This window comes from Sus scrofa, chromosome 14 (genome assembly GCF_000003025.6).
Source record: "Sus scrofa isolate TJ Tabasco breed Duroc chromosome 14, Sscrofa11.1, whole genome shotgun sequence".
Taxonomy (NCBI): domain Eukaryota; kingdom Metazoa; phylum Chordata; class Mammalia; order Artiodactyla; family Suidae; genus Sus; species Sus scrofa.
Window position 1 is genome coordinate 138551121 of NC_010456.5, and position 18242 is coordinate 138569362.

The 18242-nt window shown below is 55.4% G+C and overlaps 1 protein-coding gene across 4 annotated transcripts in view; it reads left to right on the forward strand.

Moving 5' to 3' along the window:
- The window catches only part of MGMT (O-6-methylguanine-DNA methyltransferase), a 269539-nt gene that overhangs the window by 49116 nt on the left and 202181 nt on the right, over positions 1–18242 (forward strand). For 3 of the 4 annotated variants that reach the window (XM_005671579.3, XM_001928553.5, XM_005671577.3), the window contains one exon: positions 9608–9744. In XM_005671579.3, the coding sequence (XP_005671636.2) occupies positions 9608–9744 (137 nt within the window). Of the gene's footprint in view, positions 1–9607; positions 9745–11931; positions 12147–18242 lie in introns of those variants that run through there. The other variant, XM_021073764.1, reaches the window with a different exon arrangement.

Genomic DNA, 18242 nt, shown 5'->3' on the forward strand with positions numbered 1-18242 from the left:
TGAAGGGCAGGCCCTTTCTCGTCTGTCCTCTAATGTGCTGCATGGGGTCGGCGCTCGGTCGCCGCGAGACCACGCCGAGCGCCCGAGGGAGACGCGGGTGTGTGTGGTGCTGTGGCAGGGCCGTTCCCACCCGGGCCCTCGCTCCCGGGCTCTGGTTGGCAGGAGTATTCTTCGCAGCTAAAGCGCCGTGAACCGGGAAGGCGCTCTGCCCCGCAGGCCTGTCTCCAGGGATGAGGGTGGAAACGGCGGAGACCCGTATCCCGCACGTGCGCGTGGGCGCGCAGACCGGGCAGAACGCGGGATCCTGGGCGTCCCCGCCCAGGCGGTTTTTAACCTGAAAGTCTAGTTGTGCAGTAATGCAGATTTTCTCTTCTCTTCGTGGGTTCGTGTGACTGGGTTCACCGAAATTGAGCCACAAACCGGGAGAATCACTTCCCTCACCTGTCAGGCCATATCAAGAGGCTTTGGAATGATTCTATTTTTAATTAATAAGCTTTATTTTTTAGAGCGGCTTTAGGTTCATGGCAACATTCACAGAGTTTCCACCCCCCCAGCTGCATTGCTCCCCCCACTGTCGTCATCCCCCACCGGTGGCACCTCTGTCCATTGCTCACATCCGGGTTCGCTCTCGGGGGCGTGCTCTCCACGGGCTTTGGCAGATGTGGGATTTCACCTGTCTGCCACTGCCCTGAAAATCCCCCCCAAACCCAGTAACTACTCATCTTTTTACTGTCTCCATATACTCGGAATCATGGAGTAGGTAGCCTTTTCATAGCGGCTTTTTTCGTGTAGTAATGTGCATTTAAGTTTTTTCTGTGTCTTTTCGTGGCTTGGAATCTCATTTCTTTTTAGTGCTGAGTAATACTCCGTTGTCTGGATGTGCCGCAGTTTATGTCGCCATTCATCTAGTGAGAGACGTGTCGATTGCTTCTGAGTTTTGGCCGTTGTGGAAACAGCTGCCGTAAACGCCCATTTGCTGGTTTTTGTGTAGACGTGAAGTGGTATTTTTCCCCAACCTTTGGATCCATTCTAAGTTTGACGTACCAGACGGCAGTGCCAGTATTTTGTTTGGGAAAATCATGTCCAGATGGGTCCCTGTAACTGAGCCCTTTTGGTAGTTAGAGCATAATAAACTGAGCCGTGCTTTGGCCAACCTTTGTGGACGGTGACCTGGCGAAAGCCACCAGCAACACCCCGGCCTGTGAGCAGGTCTCTCAGCCGCCACGGCGCCCTCTCCCCACCACCATCCTGCCTGGCTTCTACAGTTGGTGGAGATCAAGCCCATCCAGTCTTTCTCTCATCCTCCCTCACCAGGTTTTGGGGGTTTTTTTGGCTGCCACAACAGCGACCTATGCCACAACTGTGGCAACAACAGATCCTTGACTCACTGAGTGAGGCCAGGGATCAAACCCACTTCTCACGGAAACAGTATCAGGTCCTTAACTCATTGAGCCTTGACGGGAACTCCGTGGAAGGACAGATTTTAGGCATGGCCAGCCTGGAAAACTACATGCAAAGAAGAAAGAAGACAGTTTGTTTCTGGGTTTCTTGCTTTTAATGCAGTGGAAACCTGGCCTCTGGCGCCAGCTGCTTAATTCAGAACATTAAACGCCATTCATGTTAAAAGGGAGATGAAACGAAATTCAGTTCATTTTTTTCAGAGGTCTCCAAATAGCCATGAAAAATCCGTTTTTTTCTGCCACCAATTAATGTCAGCCACATTGTGGTTTTAGGTGGCTGCCACAGTGATGATGCAGGGAGCTGGCCCTTGCTCTGCTGGGCGGCAGGCTGGGTGTGTCCCAGAGTTTCTGCTTTGTGAGTGTGGGGGGTGGGCACCCAGCCCCTTAATCCCTTCTGTGTCCTAAATGCGGCTTGTGGTGAAGGCCTGTGGGCACTTGGCTCTGCCTGCGGCCGGGGGGTGATAAGGCGTGTGGGTTTCACACGAGGGCAGGTCCCCGGCTGCTCTAGGTAAATAGTCAAAGGACTGGCTTGTGGAGCCTCCGTAGCATCCTCTAGTTCTCAGACTCTTAAACCTTGGGTCAGGCACTCTGGAAGCTGCTTGGTGGGCCTTTTGACAGCGTTCTTCCTCCCTGTCCTCCGACGGGGCCCCCACGCCTCTGTGGCAGGGAGCACCCCCTGGGCTGCAGCTGCCCAGCTTGCTCTTTCCAGGGCAGCCCCTATTTTAAGCAACCTAAATAAACCTGGTGCTTGCAGTAATAGAAGGTTGGGTTATCAATTTTCCTTCCTCTTTCTGGCTTGGCAGCTTCTGTGACTCGGCCCCGGAACCTGTGCACACATCAGAACCCTGTTCCTCATGGGTGTGGTCGCAGCATCCCAGACACGGCGCTCCCTTCCTCTGCCCGAGATGCCCTTGGGGTCATCATTGCTACCCTTTGCCTTCCCTCCTGTTCCCCACGCCCGTGCTCACCTCCAGGAGCTGCTGCAAACATGGGGCCTCTCCCTCCTGCGGCTGCTGCCTCCTTCCTAGCAGACAGCCTGTGCTCCCTCTAGCACCAGGGCCCTCACATGTACTGCCCGGCCTGCCCGGGTCTCCACGCTCCTCCGCTTCCTCTCGAAAACTCACGCTTGCCTTTGTGGGCGTCGGGTCATCATCAGACCCCAGCTGCGGGCTCTGGTTAATCCTGGCATGCTCCTGCTTACGCCAGGTGATACTAATGCTTTGGATAATTAGCTCATTTCTTCAACAAGTATTTACTGAGCATCTAGGCTGCATTCTAAGTGCCAGCATACAGCAGATCTATTAGGACTATTCCAAGTTGAAAAAATAGAAAATCCTCAGAACACTGACTTGTAATAAAACAGGGCTTTTTTTTTCCCCCCACCTCTCACAAGTAGAAATCTAGCAACAGGCAACACTGATGTGTTAGTGGCTCACAGTGTTGGGGATAAGGACTCCCCAGTCTTGCATTTGCCTCATGTTCACCAGCTGGTTGCCACAGCTCCAGGCATCACATCTGCCTTGTCAGGGAAGGAAGAAAGGGGAGGAGATGGTGCCAGCCACATAGGTTTTTTTTTTTCTTTTTTTCTTTTTAGGGCTGTACCTATGGCATATGAAAGTTCCCAGACTAGGTGTCAAATTGGAGCTGTAGCCACCGGCCTCCACCATAGCCACAGCAACTAGGGATCTGAGCAGCATCGGCGACCTACACCACAAGCCACAAGCTCACGGCAACAGCTGGGTCCCCGACCCACTGAGCGAGGCCAGGGATCAGACCTACAACCCCATGGATACTAGCTGGGTTCATTTTCCCTGAGCCGTGACAGGAACTCTCCACATACAATTTTTTTAAAAATCAAAACAAGTCCTCTCGGCAAACTTGTAGTTACGCATGGACCAGAGTTGTCACATAACATTTGCTGCCTGTATTGGAACTTCCACACTTGTGAAGACAACGCAGAGCAAATAAACAAAAAGACATCCAGTGTAGATTCATAGGGTATAAGCTCTATGAAGGGAAAGGGTGGGAGAGAAGGAATGGAGGAGGTGAATGTGGGAGGGTGATCTCTCTGCGACGCGATGCTTGAGCAGGGGTGGGGTTCAGTGACATGGGTACCGTGCCAGCAGGTGGAGGGGAGGCATTTCGGGAGGAGTCCGCGGCAGGCACGAAGGCCCCGAGGCACGAGCATGTCGTGGGTCTGAGGAGCAGCAGGAGGGAGTCACGGCGGAGTCCTGGGCGGAGACGGGTCCGGCAGGAGAGGAGGCCCCGTGTTGTCTGGGGGGCTGTTTAAGCCCCGTGTGCAGGGGCTTGAGACAGGAAAGGAGGAGATCTCTTGGCTCCCGTGTAGCTTCGTTTTGTTCAATCCTTTTTAACTCAAATACTCTAAAACATCGTACCTCAGAGTTTTTATTCTATGCAGAGAAGTATTAGCAGTCCTTAGTTTCACATGTGTGAGATTTTGAACCAATGATAAACGTAGAATATTTGCGATCATCACCCGTATTTTATATTATATTGGACTTTAATCAATGTTTCCTGCTTGTGGAAGGAACTCAAGTTGACTATAGAAAACTCAGAAGATACAGTCAGAGAAGAACTATCTCACATCATTCCACCGTATCTATGATGATGTTTTATTTTGGAGTAATTTTTGACGTACAGAAAAGCCGTGAAGATGACAGGGCCCGACTTGCTTCCTGTGGGGAGTTTCTCGCCCCGACGAGACCACACTGGTCTCGTCCCGTTTCCAGCGCCTTCGCCCAGTGGCTCGTGCCCAAGGGGCACTCAGGTGCTTGTAAACATTTATCTCTGGTGATTTATTTATGGCTCATTGTTTTCGCCTCCGCTGGTCCGCTCCTGAGCACGCCTGGGGGTCGGGGCCCCGCCGCTTCCCACCTCTTCCCGCAGCGGGCAGGGAGCCTTTGCACAGGAAACCGGGCGGCTCCCTCCCTTGTCGAAGCTCCAGGGCTTTGAGCGGCCGCGGGCTCCCTGCAGCCCCTGGGCCCCGTCCGCCGCCGCCCTGCCCTCCTCGCCCCAGCCTGCTTTCCAGGTGGGGCTGGGCACCTGGCCCTGTCGTGACGCAGGGCTCCGTGTCGGCGGCCTTTTCTCCAGACCCGCGAGCTGCTCTGCGGCGGCGTGTGCGGGGCCCTCTCGCCCACGGCAGCCGCCCTCCCTGCCTGGCGGCGGCCGCCCTGTGGGTCCCAAGAGGTCGTGGACTTGGTGCTCGGGCCGGGGGCGAGTCCTGCAGTGCCGCCCTGAGCACGGGTCCTGTCCGGGCCCGCTTTCCTTCTCAGCCCCCGTCTTTCTCCTCGGGTGCTGGCTGATGGCTGGTGGTGGGTTTGATGCTCGGAGCCGGGTGACGGGTTGGCCTCTGGCGGGTGGGGGGGCTGCTGTGGGGGGTGCCCGGCAGGTCTGTCTTACTCGCAGCTCTCAGAATTCCGCCCGCTTCTTTGTGCCGCCGCTGTGCATGGCAGCCCTGGGTACGTGTGGCATTGTCGCTTTCCAGACGGTTCCTCCCACCAGCCTGTGTTGAGACGCTCTGGCTCCCTGATGCATTCGTCTGCTATTGAAGCCCCACTCTGCTTGCTGCCCAGTTTCTAGCCTCTGTGGGTCCCTCCTGGTGTCTGCGACGCCGCCTTCTCATGTGCAGCCATCCCCCTCCCCACCTCTCCGCCAGGCCCACCAGCTCCACGGGACCTGCCGCACACCTGCTGCTTCGGCCTGGGCTTCCTGTTCCCACATGCTGCCCACGGGCCCCATCCTGGGCACACCCTAGCCATTACAAATAGGATTTGGTCATCAGCTCATTGGTACCCTTGCTCACGGGAGGACTCTGCTGGATGTCCTGCCCGTCCGTGGAGTCTCGAGTGCCGTTTTTGGCAGCGTTGATACAAAGCTGTGTAAAAATTGCGTCTTTGCTTTTCTCGGCCAAGTGGCTGTTGGTGGGTTACGGTGTGTTATTTGACTGGCAGTGGTTCTGCTCAGGCACTTAAGGACCCAGAGGTGCTGGTGAAGGTCCGCCCAGGCTGACTGAGTCCAGAAGGACCTGGGCCGTGGGTGCCAGTCTCAGGGGCTCCGTGCCCCCAGGGCGGCTGGCTGGCGTCCCTCCCGTTGAACTGGGAGAGGGAGGCTCCCTCCTCAGACAGCACGTAACTAAATGACCAGCGGGTTGGACGTGGCCAGAAGTGACATATGCCGCTTGTTCAGCACTCAGTTACTCCTGTGAAGAGCTGATTGCCCTTGGTTGGTTCTTGGCATGATTGGTGATTGACTCACCATGTTGTGGGCAGGTCAGCGGAGCTGGTTCTTAATGCCATGTGGCAGCCAGCACTTGGGGCCAGCGCCGTGCTGCCGGGCGTATGGCACACGCTGCCGCTGGTCAGGGACTGCCCGGCGGCTTCAGGCCGAGCTTCTGAGCCCTTTCGGTGCGATTTGGAGATGCTGGAGCTGGAGTGTGAGAGGTTATTTGGTTCAGGGGCAGCCCGTCCAGCTCACGCTGTGCCAGGGTTGGCTGGCAGCCCTGCCCCCGCCTCAGGAGTTCAGCCAGTCCAGACTGCGCTCAGAGCCTGGCTGCTGGACCGGCTTTTAGCATGCGAGGCGCATCTCCCAGGTGACCGAGGGGACTGAGCCCTCTAGAGACTTGCTTGTCCCTCCCGGGGGGGGCAGTTCTCGTTGCCCTGCACCCCTGTCACCTCCATCGCCCTACCTCTGAGCTGCTCTGCACCCCCGCATGTGTCTCCCCGTCCTCCCTGGGGCTAGGGGTGAGGGTCAGGTGCTGTGCAGGTTGGAGGCCCTTCCCAAACCGCAGGAGTGCTTGGCCCCCTCACCCACTGCTGGCTTTTCTGTGTTTGCCCCCCGGGCCCACCGCACAGCCCAGCAAGGTTGTGCAGTGGGTATTTCTCTTCTGATGAGAAAATGAGGCCTGGGGAGGGGTGTCGACACCTGACATTTGACCTTCCTCCTGGTTAGGTGGGTGCCAGTCTGAATTTCAGAAGCAGTGCTGGGTCCACTTCCTTGGGCTGGGCCGACACGGACAATGCCCTCTTGGCAAGTGTCCCTTTTCCCAGCCGTTTGGCACAGGCGCACGCAGGCCTGGCCCCCACGCCAGGTCTGGGCTCCTGCCTGGGCTTTGAATCCTGGGACTAGTGAGGGGGAGCCCGGGCAGCAGTGGCTGCAACATCCCGTTTCCAGGGGCAACAGGGGCCAGAGTGCCCGCTGCGTGCCTGCAGTCCCGGTTGCCCGCACAGGTGTTTCCTGGGGTTTGGTGTTGGCTGTGATTGGACTGGGGCCAGTCTTGGTTCCAGCAGCTTTCTGATACTGCTTCTGTAGCCTTCCCAGAAGTTGTGTGAGTTATGGAACCGCCTTTCAGTAAATTGCTTTTGTGCTTAAATTAGTATCCGTTTCTGATGCTCGCCATCAGGATTCCTGCCAGAGGTGGGCTTGTCGTGCTCCAGAGCTGAGACCTGAGCCAGGGCCTGAGCCTGGCTCTGCTGAGACACAGCCTTCAGCCTGACGGAGGCCACTGCTCCTGAGCAGGGGCCGTGCAGGAGCATGAACACGTTGACAAGGCCGGGTAGAGAAACTACGCTAGTCGCTTTTGCAAGGCTGCTCAGAGGTCTCAGCCGCTCACGTGCAGGGAGCGTTTCCCAGGAGGGGACGGCGTGTCCGGGCTTCTTGCCAGGCCCCGGGATCCTTCTCTGAACCTTGGCCTGGGTGGGACGTGCTGATGATCCTGCGCCACACGGATGGGACGCAGCCTCTCACGTGTGTGAAGCGTCTGCCTTCAGTGGGCCCCTGACTCCTGGTTGCATGATCACCTGCCAGCAGCTCAGCGTGATGGGCAGTGTCCCCCGATGCCAGGGGTGGGGACAGCAATTGAGTCTGGCTTGGGACGTGAGGGGATGCCCCCAGGGGTTGGGGGAGGGGTGGCAGTTTGCTGCTGAGGAATGGTAAGGATTTTGAAGCCGTTAGATAGGAATTTAGGGAGGAAAGCAGTGGACTCTGGGTGACAAGGTCAAGGGCCAAGGGCGCTTGGTTAAGCTGTTGGGCGTGGCAAGGGGAACGGTAATCTCCAGTCCTTCCAGGATGCCAGGTCTTTACACCCATCGCCCATCTTCGCGCTGAGCCTGTGATGTGGGTGTCGTTTATCATACCTATCAAAGCGCTTGTGGCTCAGAGAGTTGGGTGACTTGCTCAAGGTGAGAAGCCATGGGTCGGAGGCCATCACCTGCTCCCCCTGCCCAGTCCGAGCCCTGTTTCCAGGTGATGGGGGGCCGTGCGGAGACTCTTTTGTGGGTTTTATCCCTCAGGCAGTGGGGGAGCCTCGAAAGTGTGATGTGATGAGTCAGAGAGCACCTTCGATTCAGGGGAACATCGGAGAAGGTTTCCCAGCAAAATCTTGTGTCCACTTACTGGGAACTGGAGAGGAATCCAGTGCGGACCCCTGACCATGTGCAGAAAAAGGGGGTTGCGGAACAGGGTGGCTCTGGAGCCCCAGGGGTTTAGGACGGAACCTGGGGAGTGAAGCTTGCCTTCCAGCACCTGCGTGACCTCTCCCAGGCCCAGACGCGTGCCTCTGTCCTGGGGCTGCTGGGAGGGTGGAGGAGAATCACTGTGGTCCAGGAGCAGGCGGGAGGCAGAGAAGGGAAGAGAACTGGGGTAAGGTGGTGAGGGTTGCCAGTCCAGCAGACACCACGCCGCACGGTACCGGGGGACGGACAGGGGAGGACAGTCCGAGTGAGAGGACCCTGGTGTCCAGGCCCGAGACTGCAGATGAGAGACGCCCAGCGACTTAGGGCTGCAGGCCACCGGAGCGGGAGGCAGCCACAGCCAGTCTGCAGACAGTAAGCGTGGCAGAGTCCCAATAAAACTTTATTTATAAAGGAGGTGCTGTGCCAGGTTTGGCCCAGGGCTAGTGTGCTGACCCTGCTGTAGCCCTTGGCGTCGTTAGTGGTGGCGTGCTGTTGGAAGTGAGGGGTGGGGAGAGCCCCAGTACGCTGAGGCCTGGAGGAGGCCCTTGCTCGGGGAGGTGGGGTTGGTGAGGGAGTCCGGGAGGGTGGGGGCAGTGAGAGCTGCAGGTGCACAGAGGCCGCGTGATGGAGTGCAGGTGTGCCCGGCCAGGTGTGCGTGGTGAGGGGAGGAGAACTGGCAGCAGTCCTCGTTTGGCATGGGGGCAGGGCAGGTGGTAGGCCCTTCACGGAGGTGCTCGCACCGGGGGACTCATGCAGGTTGCAGTTTGGTCGAGTTCATTTGAGGGGCTTGTTGGGCAGAGGGGCGGAGATGGTGGGCCCGCCGCCCAGCTTCTCGCGTGGAGCTGGGGCCTTGTGGGGGCTGAGGTTGTCGTCAGGAGCTGCAGGGGACAGTGGGGCTCTGGGAAATGTTGGCACCGAAGGTTTCAGGAGGGAGGCAGGCTTCCTCTGGACCGGGAAGCAGAGGAGGAATTTCAGGGGAGAGGCGGCGGCCCGGGCGCTCGGGCCGGTGCACGTAGGCCTCCCCACAACCCTCTCCTCGTGCCTCCCCTTGAGTCAGAGTGATTTTTATGAAACGTTAATTTGCCTAAACCTTGGTACTGTCTTCTCCCTGCTCTTAGTGCCTCTTTTCTTTCTTTTAAACCTTTTCTCTGTTGACCAAAATTCCCATCTCTCCTTCTCTTTCCAAAGCTTGCGAGTTTTATTCCAACATCCTGCACCTCCCAACCTGTTAACACCTGGGCCGTTGTGTTAGGTGCTGAGTTGCACCTCACTCCATTTCTCTACTTTATCTCATGATGCTTTATTTTTAAATGTTCTTTATTCAGCATACCAAATGGCTTGCTTTCAGCTTTCTTTGAAAAGGTTATTGGGAATTGTTTTAAATAGCTTTAGGTACTGTTTCAAAGGAGCTCTCATTTCGGCTTCCGCCACGCCGTGGTTAAAGATAAATGAGACTAGGAGAGCGTAATGAAGAAATTCGAAGGAGAGGACTCTTGGTTGGCCCTCTTCTGTCTTCAGAGTAACTGCGTTGTGAAGCCTACACGTTACATGAGTAAATTCCTGAAACGAGGGAGAGGCTTTGGAGGTTTTGTGTCTGACACAGCTGGTGCGTCTGGCGCGCTTTCGAAATGACCGCCCCCTTCACTGAGCCTCGCCTTCGAATTGGTTTCTCTTCAGGTCCTCGGGAGCATGGGCAAGACCTGCGAAATGGGACGCGCCGTGGTGGACAGCCCTCTGGGGAAGATCGAGATCTCTGGCTGTGAGCAGGGGCTGCATGAGATACGGCTGTGCGGCCGGAAGACCCTGGACCCGGAGTGAGTGGGGCCCCTGTGATGCCCGCCCCGGGGGGTGGTTCCGAGCAGCAGAGGAGTCATGGGGTTGTGGCCTGTCCTCCCTCCGTCGCAGCGGCAGACGCATGCTGCCGGTCCCAAAGGTGACACCTCCCCAGAAGTGATGCGGCCGGGTCAGCACATGCCTGGGTTGTCCGGGAAGCCTCCGTCTGCGATTCACCGCGGGGCAGAACCTGTAATTAGTTGCTGCGAACGTTTACAGGGGGTGGATGGACTGGGCACGGAACACTTCGACGCCTCAGCAAGTGGGCTCTGGGAATCTCTCTGGGCGTTTGGTGACGGGGCGCCCGGTCTTGACTCTTCCCTCAGGCCAGCCCTCAGGGGTCATGGGCCTGCCGGGCGAGTTCTCTTCTCGGTCCGGAGGTGGGCGTCGGGAGCGCCGCGGGCCTCCTTGCACGTGGTGGGCCTTCCGCCAAGGGTGAAGGGTCGGAAGCCCCCTTTAGCGTGACGCTGGGGGGTCGCCGTTGCCAAGGAGCGCGTTTGTCTGTTTGGAACCGTGTCCCCTGGACGTCTCCAGGTGCGAAGGCGTGAAATGGTGCCGGCACTCCCGGAGGCTTTGCTCTGGAGTGTGCCGTTCAGTTTCCTCCCCTGGCGAGTGTGAGTCGTCGTTGTGTGAAAATTGTAGTTCTCGTTATTTCTGACAGAAGAGGGGAAAACCCACCCACTCTTTGGCTCCGTGTTTGTCTTAACCGGCTAATAAACACAGTGCCAAGAATGTTAGATAAAGCAAATACGTAAGAAACATAAAAATTGATTTTAATGGACCCCTGTCAGAGGTGGCCGTAATGAGCACAAGCAGTCGTAAGTATCAATTTTCGCCTCGTCTGTCGAGATTTTTCCTGCAGAGCTGCGTGGTACAATCAATAGTCTTTTTTAAGACCAAAAAATAAGCCAACCTTTGAACTGTATGAATGCCCTCTTCTCTTTCTATGAGAACCATCTGGCTGTAGTGTTCAGAAAATCACAGCCACCAAATAATTTGTAGGGAAATGTCATTTTGTCTCTTAGCCGGTGCAGTTGCACAGTAAATCACAGAAATGATGTGTTGAATTTTTGTTTGTTTAAAAAAAGACACTCCTTGAAGTGAATTTGGGGAAGAAAAGGGGCAGGAAAACGCCTCCTAAAATGCTTTCAGTGCCGGCTACCAAGGAGCCCAGGGTGCACGTGCGGTTTGGCTCTGCTTCTCTGTGTGCTTTCTGGATCCCGGCAGGACTGGGTGCATCTGGAGGCCAGGGCCCTGCACGGACGGGCCCAGGAGGATGCAGCGGGCCGCTCGGGGCTGAGCGGGGACCTGGGGCTGCTGGCCGCTGGTCGCGGGGAGTTCGGCCCCTCTCTGCTCTCCGCTCGGCCCCTTCAGGCCGTGGTCCCTGTCCTGGGCTTTCGGGCTCCGTGGGACGGAGCTGCCACACGCACGGTCCAAGCAGCGGATGGACAGCGAGGCAGGACTGCGCCTCCCTTTCCGGCGGCTCCGTTTCCTCGGTCTCACGGCCGCACCAGGCCGGAAGCGCGGAGGCGGTGTCCGTGGGGGCAGGCAGGGCGGGGTGGCCTTGGGGGCCGCCGGCTGACTGTTGTATGTGGTTAATTTGGGGGGGTGCTATTTCAGGGGCGGACGGCAGCCTGAGAAAGGTCTGTGCCACTACCCAGGGTGACGCGTGTTTGTTTCATGTTCGAAAGACGGAGGCGAAATTGCGTCGTGAGATTCACAGAAGGTGAAGGTACAGTCCCGGGAGTTGTCACACACGGGCACAACCAGACGGCCGCCAACCCCGAGCAAGGCGCGCCACACTCCGCGAGGTTGCCCGCGCTCCCTTTCCGGCGGCCCTGCCCTGTCGACGCCCCCGGGGTGGTTTCTGCCGCCCGGGCTCAGTCTTGCCTGGGCTGGAACTTTGCATGGAGGGGCCGCAGGACACGCACGCTTTGGATGTGACGCAGCAGCGTTCTCAGGGTGCCCCGGGCTGCCCTGTATCAGCGAGGCCTTCCTTCCTTTCCAGTAAAAAGCAGTAGTTTTGTCGCAGGGATCCACCCGTCTCTACTTTTTACGCCGCCTCCTGCCGAAGCCAGCTTTTGGCTGCTGTGGATAACACTGCGGTGAATCGTGCTGCTCGGGCCTCTGTGGACACAGGTGTTCACTCTCTTGAAGAAACGCCCAGGTGTTGGCACTGATGGATGGCATGGCCAGTGGATGTGTCCCCTCAGAAGCAGCGGCCCGCGCTCGCCGCCCAGTGTGCCATCCTCCGTTTCCACCCGGACTGCCCGGGGGTTTCCTGCTGCCCCCCCACTCCTCGGCGGGGCTGGTGGGGCTGGCGAGCTTGCTGTCTCGTCGCGGGGTCACCCGCCCTCCTGACGCCTTCCTTTGACCGCGTTCGGTAAGCTTTCCGTGTGCGGCGAGCCTCTTGCCCGTTTTAAGTGGTGTTTCTTGGCGTTTCCATCGATCTGTGGTTCTGGTCACACGTCAGTTGATCCAATATAGCTCTTGTTCATTTTCTCACCGTCACAGGCTTGTGTTTTTATTTTTTAATAATGTCTTTCAGTGAGTAGTTTTTAATTTTGAGGAAGACCAACTTTTTCCCTTTATCGTATTTTATGCCTTGAAGAAATGTTTGCCTACTCTAATTTCACAAATACATTCTCTTATCAATTCTTTGGGAAACACTAAATTTAGCCTTTTACGTTATATATGTTCCATCATCTTGACGTACCGTGCTGTGAGGTACTCAGTTTTTTCCATAGTCACTTAGCTGTTTCAGCATCATTTATGAGGAGGATAAAACTTCTGTTCTCCATGGAATCACCTCAGTGCTTTTGGCAAAAATCAGTCATGTGACTATGCATGTGTGTGTTCTTCATGTCAGCATGTTGTTTTTGCTTGACTGATTTTTTTTTTTTTTTTTTTTTTTGCCATTTCTTGGGCCGCTCCCACGGCATATGGAGGTTCCCAGGCTAGGGGTCGAATTGGACCTGTTGCCACCGGCCTACGCCAGAGCCTCAGCAATGCGGGATCCGAGCCGTATCTGCAACCTACACCACAGCTCACGGCAACGCCGGATCCTTAACCCACTGAGCAAGACCAGGGATTGAACCCGCAACCTCATGGTTCCTAGCCGGATTCGTTAACTACTGAGCCATGACGGGAACTCCTGCTCAGCTGATCTCTTTGCTGCTCCTGCGCCAGTTCTGCACTTTCTTGGTTATGGAGCTTTGTGATAAGTCTTGAGTCAAGGTAGTGTGAGTCCTTCCACTGTTGTTTTTTTTTAAAGGTTGTCTTGGTTTCTAAGTCACAATTTGCATATTCCTATTAGAATCAAGGTGTCAATTTCTCCAGAAATGCCTGTTGGGGTTTCGATTGGGAGTTCGTTGAATCTCTGTATCACTTTGGGAGGCTTGACATGTTAAATTGAATTTTCCAGTTTATGACTGTGGTTTATCTCTGCATTTGTTTAAGTTCTTTTCAGTTTTTCTCTGTAGTGCTTTATAGGTTCCAGCTTTTAAAGATCTTGCATGTCTTTTGTAAAACTGATTTCTAAATGCTTTGTTTTGAGTGGGTTCTTTTGGCCATTTCTCAGCATGTGGAAGTTCCCAGGCTAGGGATCAAACCCATGCCATAGCAGTGACCCATGCCTCTGTAGCAATAATACCAGATCCTTAACCCAATGCGCCACGAGAGAGCGCCTCAATATTCTATGTTTTGGTGGTGTTCTAAATTGTTTTGTTTTTTTTTTTTTTTCTTTAAACCAGTTAAACTGTTGCTGCTGGTGTAGGATAGTTGGTTTTGTATGTTTTTTTTTTCTTGGTCTTGGGCCGCTCCCTCGGCATATGGAGATTCCCAGGCTAGGGGTCCAATTGGAGCTTAGCCACCGGCCTACACCAGAGCCACAGCAACGCGGGATCCGAGCCGCGTCTGCAACCTACACCACAGCTCACGGCAACGCCGGATCCTTAACCCACTGAGCAAGGGCAGGGACCGAACCCGCAACCTCATGGTTCCTAGTCGGATTCGTTAACCACTGCGCCACGACGGGAACTCCTGGTTTTGTATGTTGATCTTAGTCGAGCACATCACTAAATTCACGTCTCAGCCCCAGGAATTCTTTGGCCGTTGGCTTGGGCTTTTCTCTGTAGAAAATCACCACGTCTGTTGGGACAGTTCACGTCTTCCTTGGAATCTTCACGCCTTTTGTTTGCTCTGTTGCCCTGTCTGGAACCTGCAGTGTGACGCTGAATACACGTCGTGACATACGTCTTGCTGCGTTGCGGGCACAGAGGGCAGCTTCGTGCGAATCACCGTGCGGGGTGACCGCTGCCTTTGTTGGCTTCAACAGGTGGCCTTTCCCCCGCTGAGACTGCTTCCTCCGTCTGCTGAACTTTGTTAATGGTCTTTGTCCATGTGTCAGCATAATCCTGTTTTTCTCCTTTATTCGTTAAAGTGATGTAAGTTAATTCTAGGATTTTTAAACCAATATTGGAATGCTGTACCACACCATTGATTAGGGTATAATCTTTTTTTCCTTTACATATTATTGGCTTAAATTTGCTATTTTGTTGAGGATTTATGTGTTTAAGTTCATGAGGGATGCTTGTCTCGAATTCTTTTTTTTGGCGATGTCTTTGTGAGGTTTTGGCGTTCAGGTTATTCCGACTTGGTGAAGTGAGTTTGGAAGTGCTCCCTCTTTCCCGAAGAGTCACGTGAGAGAACCAAGAGTTTGATGCCATCTGGGTGTGGCAGGAAGGCTTCTGATGAGAATGTTGTCTGACAGAAGTAGGTGCTGCCCTCACCCAGCTCCAGGGGGCTCTCCCCACCTTGGCTTTTTGCAGGTCGAGCCAAGGCTGTGTCCTGAGCCCGGCCGATGTGCTGGGCAGTGGCCGAGGGGATTGGGGCAGAGCATTCTAAAGACCCTGGACCCCTGTCCTCACCCTCCTTCTTGGGCACTGGCGAGTCCTGGGCGTCTCCGTCTCCTCTGAAACGCTGCTCTCCTCAGTAGGCAGGTTGGGGTTGACCGCTGACAGCTGCCGGTAGGGAATTCCTTGTGCTCTTCTGTATAAACTACGACCCCCGGTCCCCATGCTAGACCCGTGGCCTGTGCAGAGGGCTTCATACAGTGGTCGTTGATGGCTTTTGTGTACAAGTCACATGACTCATTTCCTAAAACTGTGAGTGAAGACTTTCAGTCTGGAAAGTGGCATAAGAGTCTCAGTTTTATAACCTCCTGCCTCTGTCAGGTCTCCGTCACCAGCTGTCACGCTCAGGCTTTGACGCGCGCCTGCCTGCCGTCTCCCCTCCCCGCCGTCGTGTGGCCACGAAGCTTTGGCCTCATCCTTATTCCTCACGACGTTAAAAAGCTCCTGAGAAGGGCGGGAGAATACTGTTGTTTTCCTTAGGTTATTTTAGGGCTCGTGGAGTTTTCCGTCAAGTTGACTGAAGTATTTGGTTGCTGAAACATGGACTAGGTCGAACTCAGCGTTATGAAAGCAGCAGCAGGACTTCTGGCCCTGGGAAGCCAGAGAGAGTTGCATGTGCCTCACATCCGTCAACATTTACCTCTGTTTTCCGTTCCAAAACGTTTTCTATGTAAAGCTTTTTAGGCAAATGCAGAAATGCAAAGTGAGAAAGCTTATGGTCCAACCAAACTAAACCATTATAAAATTCTGTATTTTGAAAAATTTAAAACCGCATGTGGGCTGTTTCCTACTGGATAGGCACACACGGTACCGTGGTGGTTCGGGTATGTCTTGCTCCCACCGGCTCTGGAGTTGAGGCGGCGGCGGTGGTGGCGTGCAGGTCAGGCCTTGCCCTCCTCTGCTGATGTGGGTGGTGGCCGGCCAGCCAAGGGGGATGGGCACGGGGCCTGAGAGAGTGTCACTGCGGGGCCTCCGTGCTCTCCCTGGCAGAGGGTGGCCTGGCTTGTTGGGTGCACTGCCCGTTTTCACCCCTGGAATGTGCCAGAGCAGTTCTCCACTGGCGGGGGGAAGACGCCTTTGAGGCCTCCTGAAGGACAGCTGGGTCTTGACGTTGAATTGGGTCTGGGGGTTGGAGCAGATAGTGACTGGTGCTTTCCACCCTCTCCGGGTGGCCCGAGGGTGCCCGCGCTGCCGCTGTGCTGCCCAAGCGCTGGCAGGCAGCCGCTTTGGGCTGGGAGGCGCTGTGGTTTCTGACCTAGAAGAGACGAGCTCGGCAGTGCCTGGCTTCCCTGGCTTTCAATCGCTTCTCTGGACTCTTTCTCTCTTTTTCCACGTTGCTGGGCGAGCCTGTTGCTCTGCTCCGCTGTGTACCCGGGTCTGGGCGAAGGGTGGTAGAAGGCAGTTGGACAGTTTGAAGCAAAAGCATCATTGAATGTAAAATTTTCTGGATCCATCTAAGGAAAAAGAGCAATGTGAAAGTTTTATTTCTGTCAATCTTATTACTGTGTTGCAGGGAGACAGAAATGGCAAGCCGTACATGCCTGTGTCCGTGAGTTAGAAGCAGGTTGGTTCATTTAATTTTCAGTCTGCCAGGATCCTTTTGGAAGGAAGAAAGAACGGTTGAATGACAGCTACAAATATATGGGTTCAAAATATGAACCAAACTGTCAGAGTAAAGGATTTTTTTGGGACGTTTCCACCACTCGGGGTGTAAGAGCCTTTCAGAGTAAAGGAGGTAAATTGGCCAGTTTCAAGCAGAGAAAGGTGAGTGGTTTCCTCCGTGACAAGTGAAAAATCCAGAAATCCTCAGCTTGGAACGGTCGCTTTCCTTTAGGAGGTGCCCACCGCTCCCCTGTTCACGCCTGTCTTGGAAGGGATGGCACGGCCGCTGTCCCAGGGAGCGGCTCTCCCGTCCCTTTGACGCCCCACAGGACTCCTTTCCCCTGTCCCCCAGGAGGGCCGAGGGGCGGTCCTGGCCGGATGCGGAAGCCCCGCGTGTGGGTGTCCCCGGAGGACTGGGTGCAGGGCTTGGAGCCGTGCCCTGTGCTTGAGGGAAGTCCCTCCTGATGAGAGCCTCAGGCTCTTCCAGATCCTTCCAGCCTGCGCGTTGGCCTGCCTTGAGGCTCGAGGGCCCGGACCTTGTGTGCACACGCAGAGGCCGTCCAGGACCGTGGTCCTGCAGGGCCGCTTCTGGGGGAATTGGCCGCAGCCGCAGTGTCCCTCCGTGGCCCTTAGGAGGCATCCCTGCCGAGTGGTGGATGGGCCTGTCTCAGAGGGGACAGAGCGGGTGCCACACAAGCAGCCTGGCAGCTGCGACTCAGAGCCACTCGTGTGGGTCCCTTCCTCCACCCGGGTCACATCTCCTGCCCACCTCCCTTCCCTTTTGTGGAAACAAAACCGCATGGTGTCTGAGACCATGGACACGCATTTCTCATATTTTGCCTTTGGATTTTGATTTCCAGAATTTGTATTGTTCATGTATCTCTAATATTTTCTGTTATTAAACCATCTGTGACTAGTGAATAATTTTCAACTTTTTGTTTTTAAAATATTAATGTCATTCAAGCTGTAAACTCTCAAAATGTACTTGGTTTGTTAAATTTATTTTCTTTAAATTGCATCACTAATTAGATCAGCTCCGTGATATTAACGTACAGGATAGTTCTTGCATGCTGATCCGTTTAGAATTTAAATTGAGTTAAAGGTTAAATGAGTTTAATTTTTGAATTGAACTGAAGCATTGTCTTGTGTCAGATTCATCCATAATTTTTATTTCCAGTTGCTGTATCAAGTGATGGAAGTGGGTCTTTTTGTGATAAAAAACATGGAATAAATTTAGGATTAAGTTAGAGTCACTTGTTTGTTCACTCAGAACATGTGAGTGCCTGCTGTGTGACAGGCCAGGTGCCTTGGGGACCTGCACCGGGGATGGTGCAGTAATGAATGTGACAGGTCCACCTACGCGGAGCCCACGCCCAGCCCAGGGCAGGCCTGGGGTGGGCAGTGAAGTGTGGTGATGGGTGCCCCGCAGGGGATGAGCCGGGCCTGGAGCGAGGCGGTGGCTCAGGCCTGAGCCCGCGGCGTTGGCGGTAGAGCCTGTCTGAGCCGGCGTCCGAGGGCCTGGCAGGAGGAGGCCTGCCGCCAGGGCACGGGCCTGGTTGGTGACGGTCCAGGCGGCGCCGCTGGTTCTCAGGGCAGAGGGACAGGGACGCCACGAGGAGACGAGACGGCTCTGGGGGAACCATGGAACAAGGTTGCTGGTGGAGAAGGCGCGCCAGAGGGAAGGGAAGGGGAGCAGAGGCGCAGGCGGGAGTGGGTCGGGTCTGGGTGGGATGGCGGCGCGGAGGCCGAGGCTGGGGCGCCGTGGGTGCCCAGTGGAAACTGCCGCGGGGCGTCTGTCTCTCAGCATCGGGCTCTGGGAGGTGGGGGTACTGACTGCAAGGTTTCTTCAAGCTCCGAAGTGGGGGTTCCTGGCGCCTTGGTCTTTGTTGAGACCAGCGTTTCCCACCCACCTTCTCTCAGCTTTGACTCTGGAGGCGGGCAGGGCCGGGGGGTCACCGCGTGTC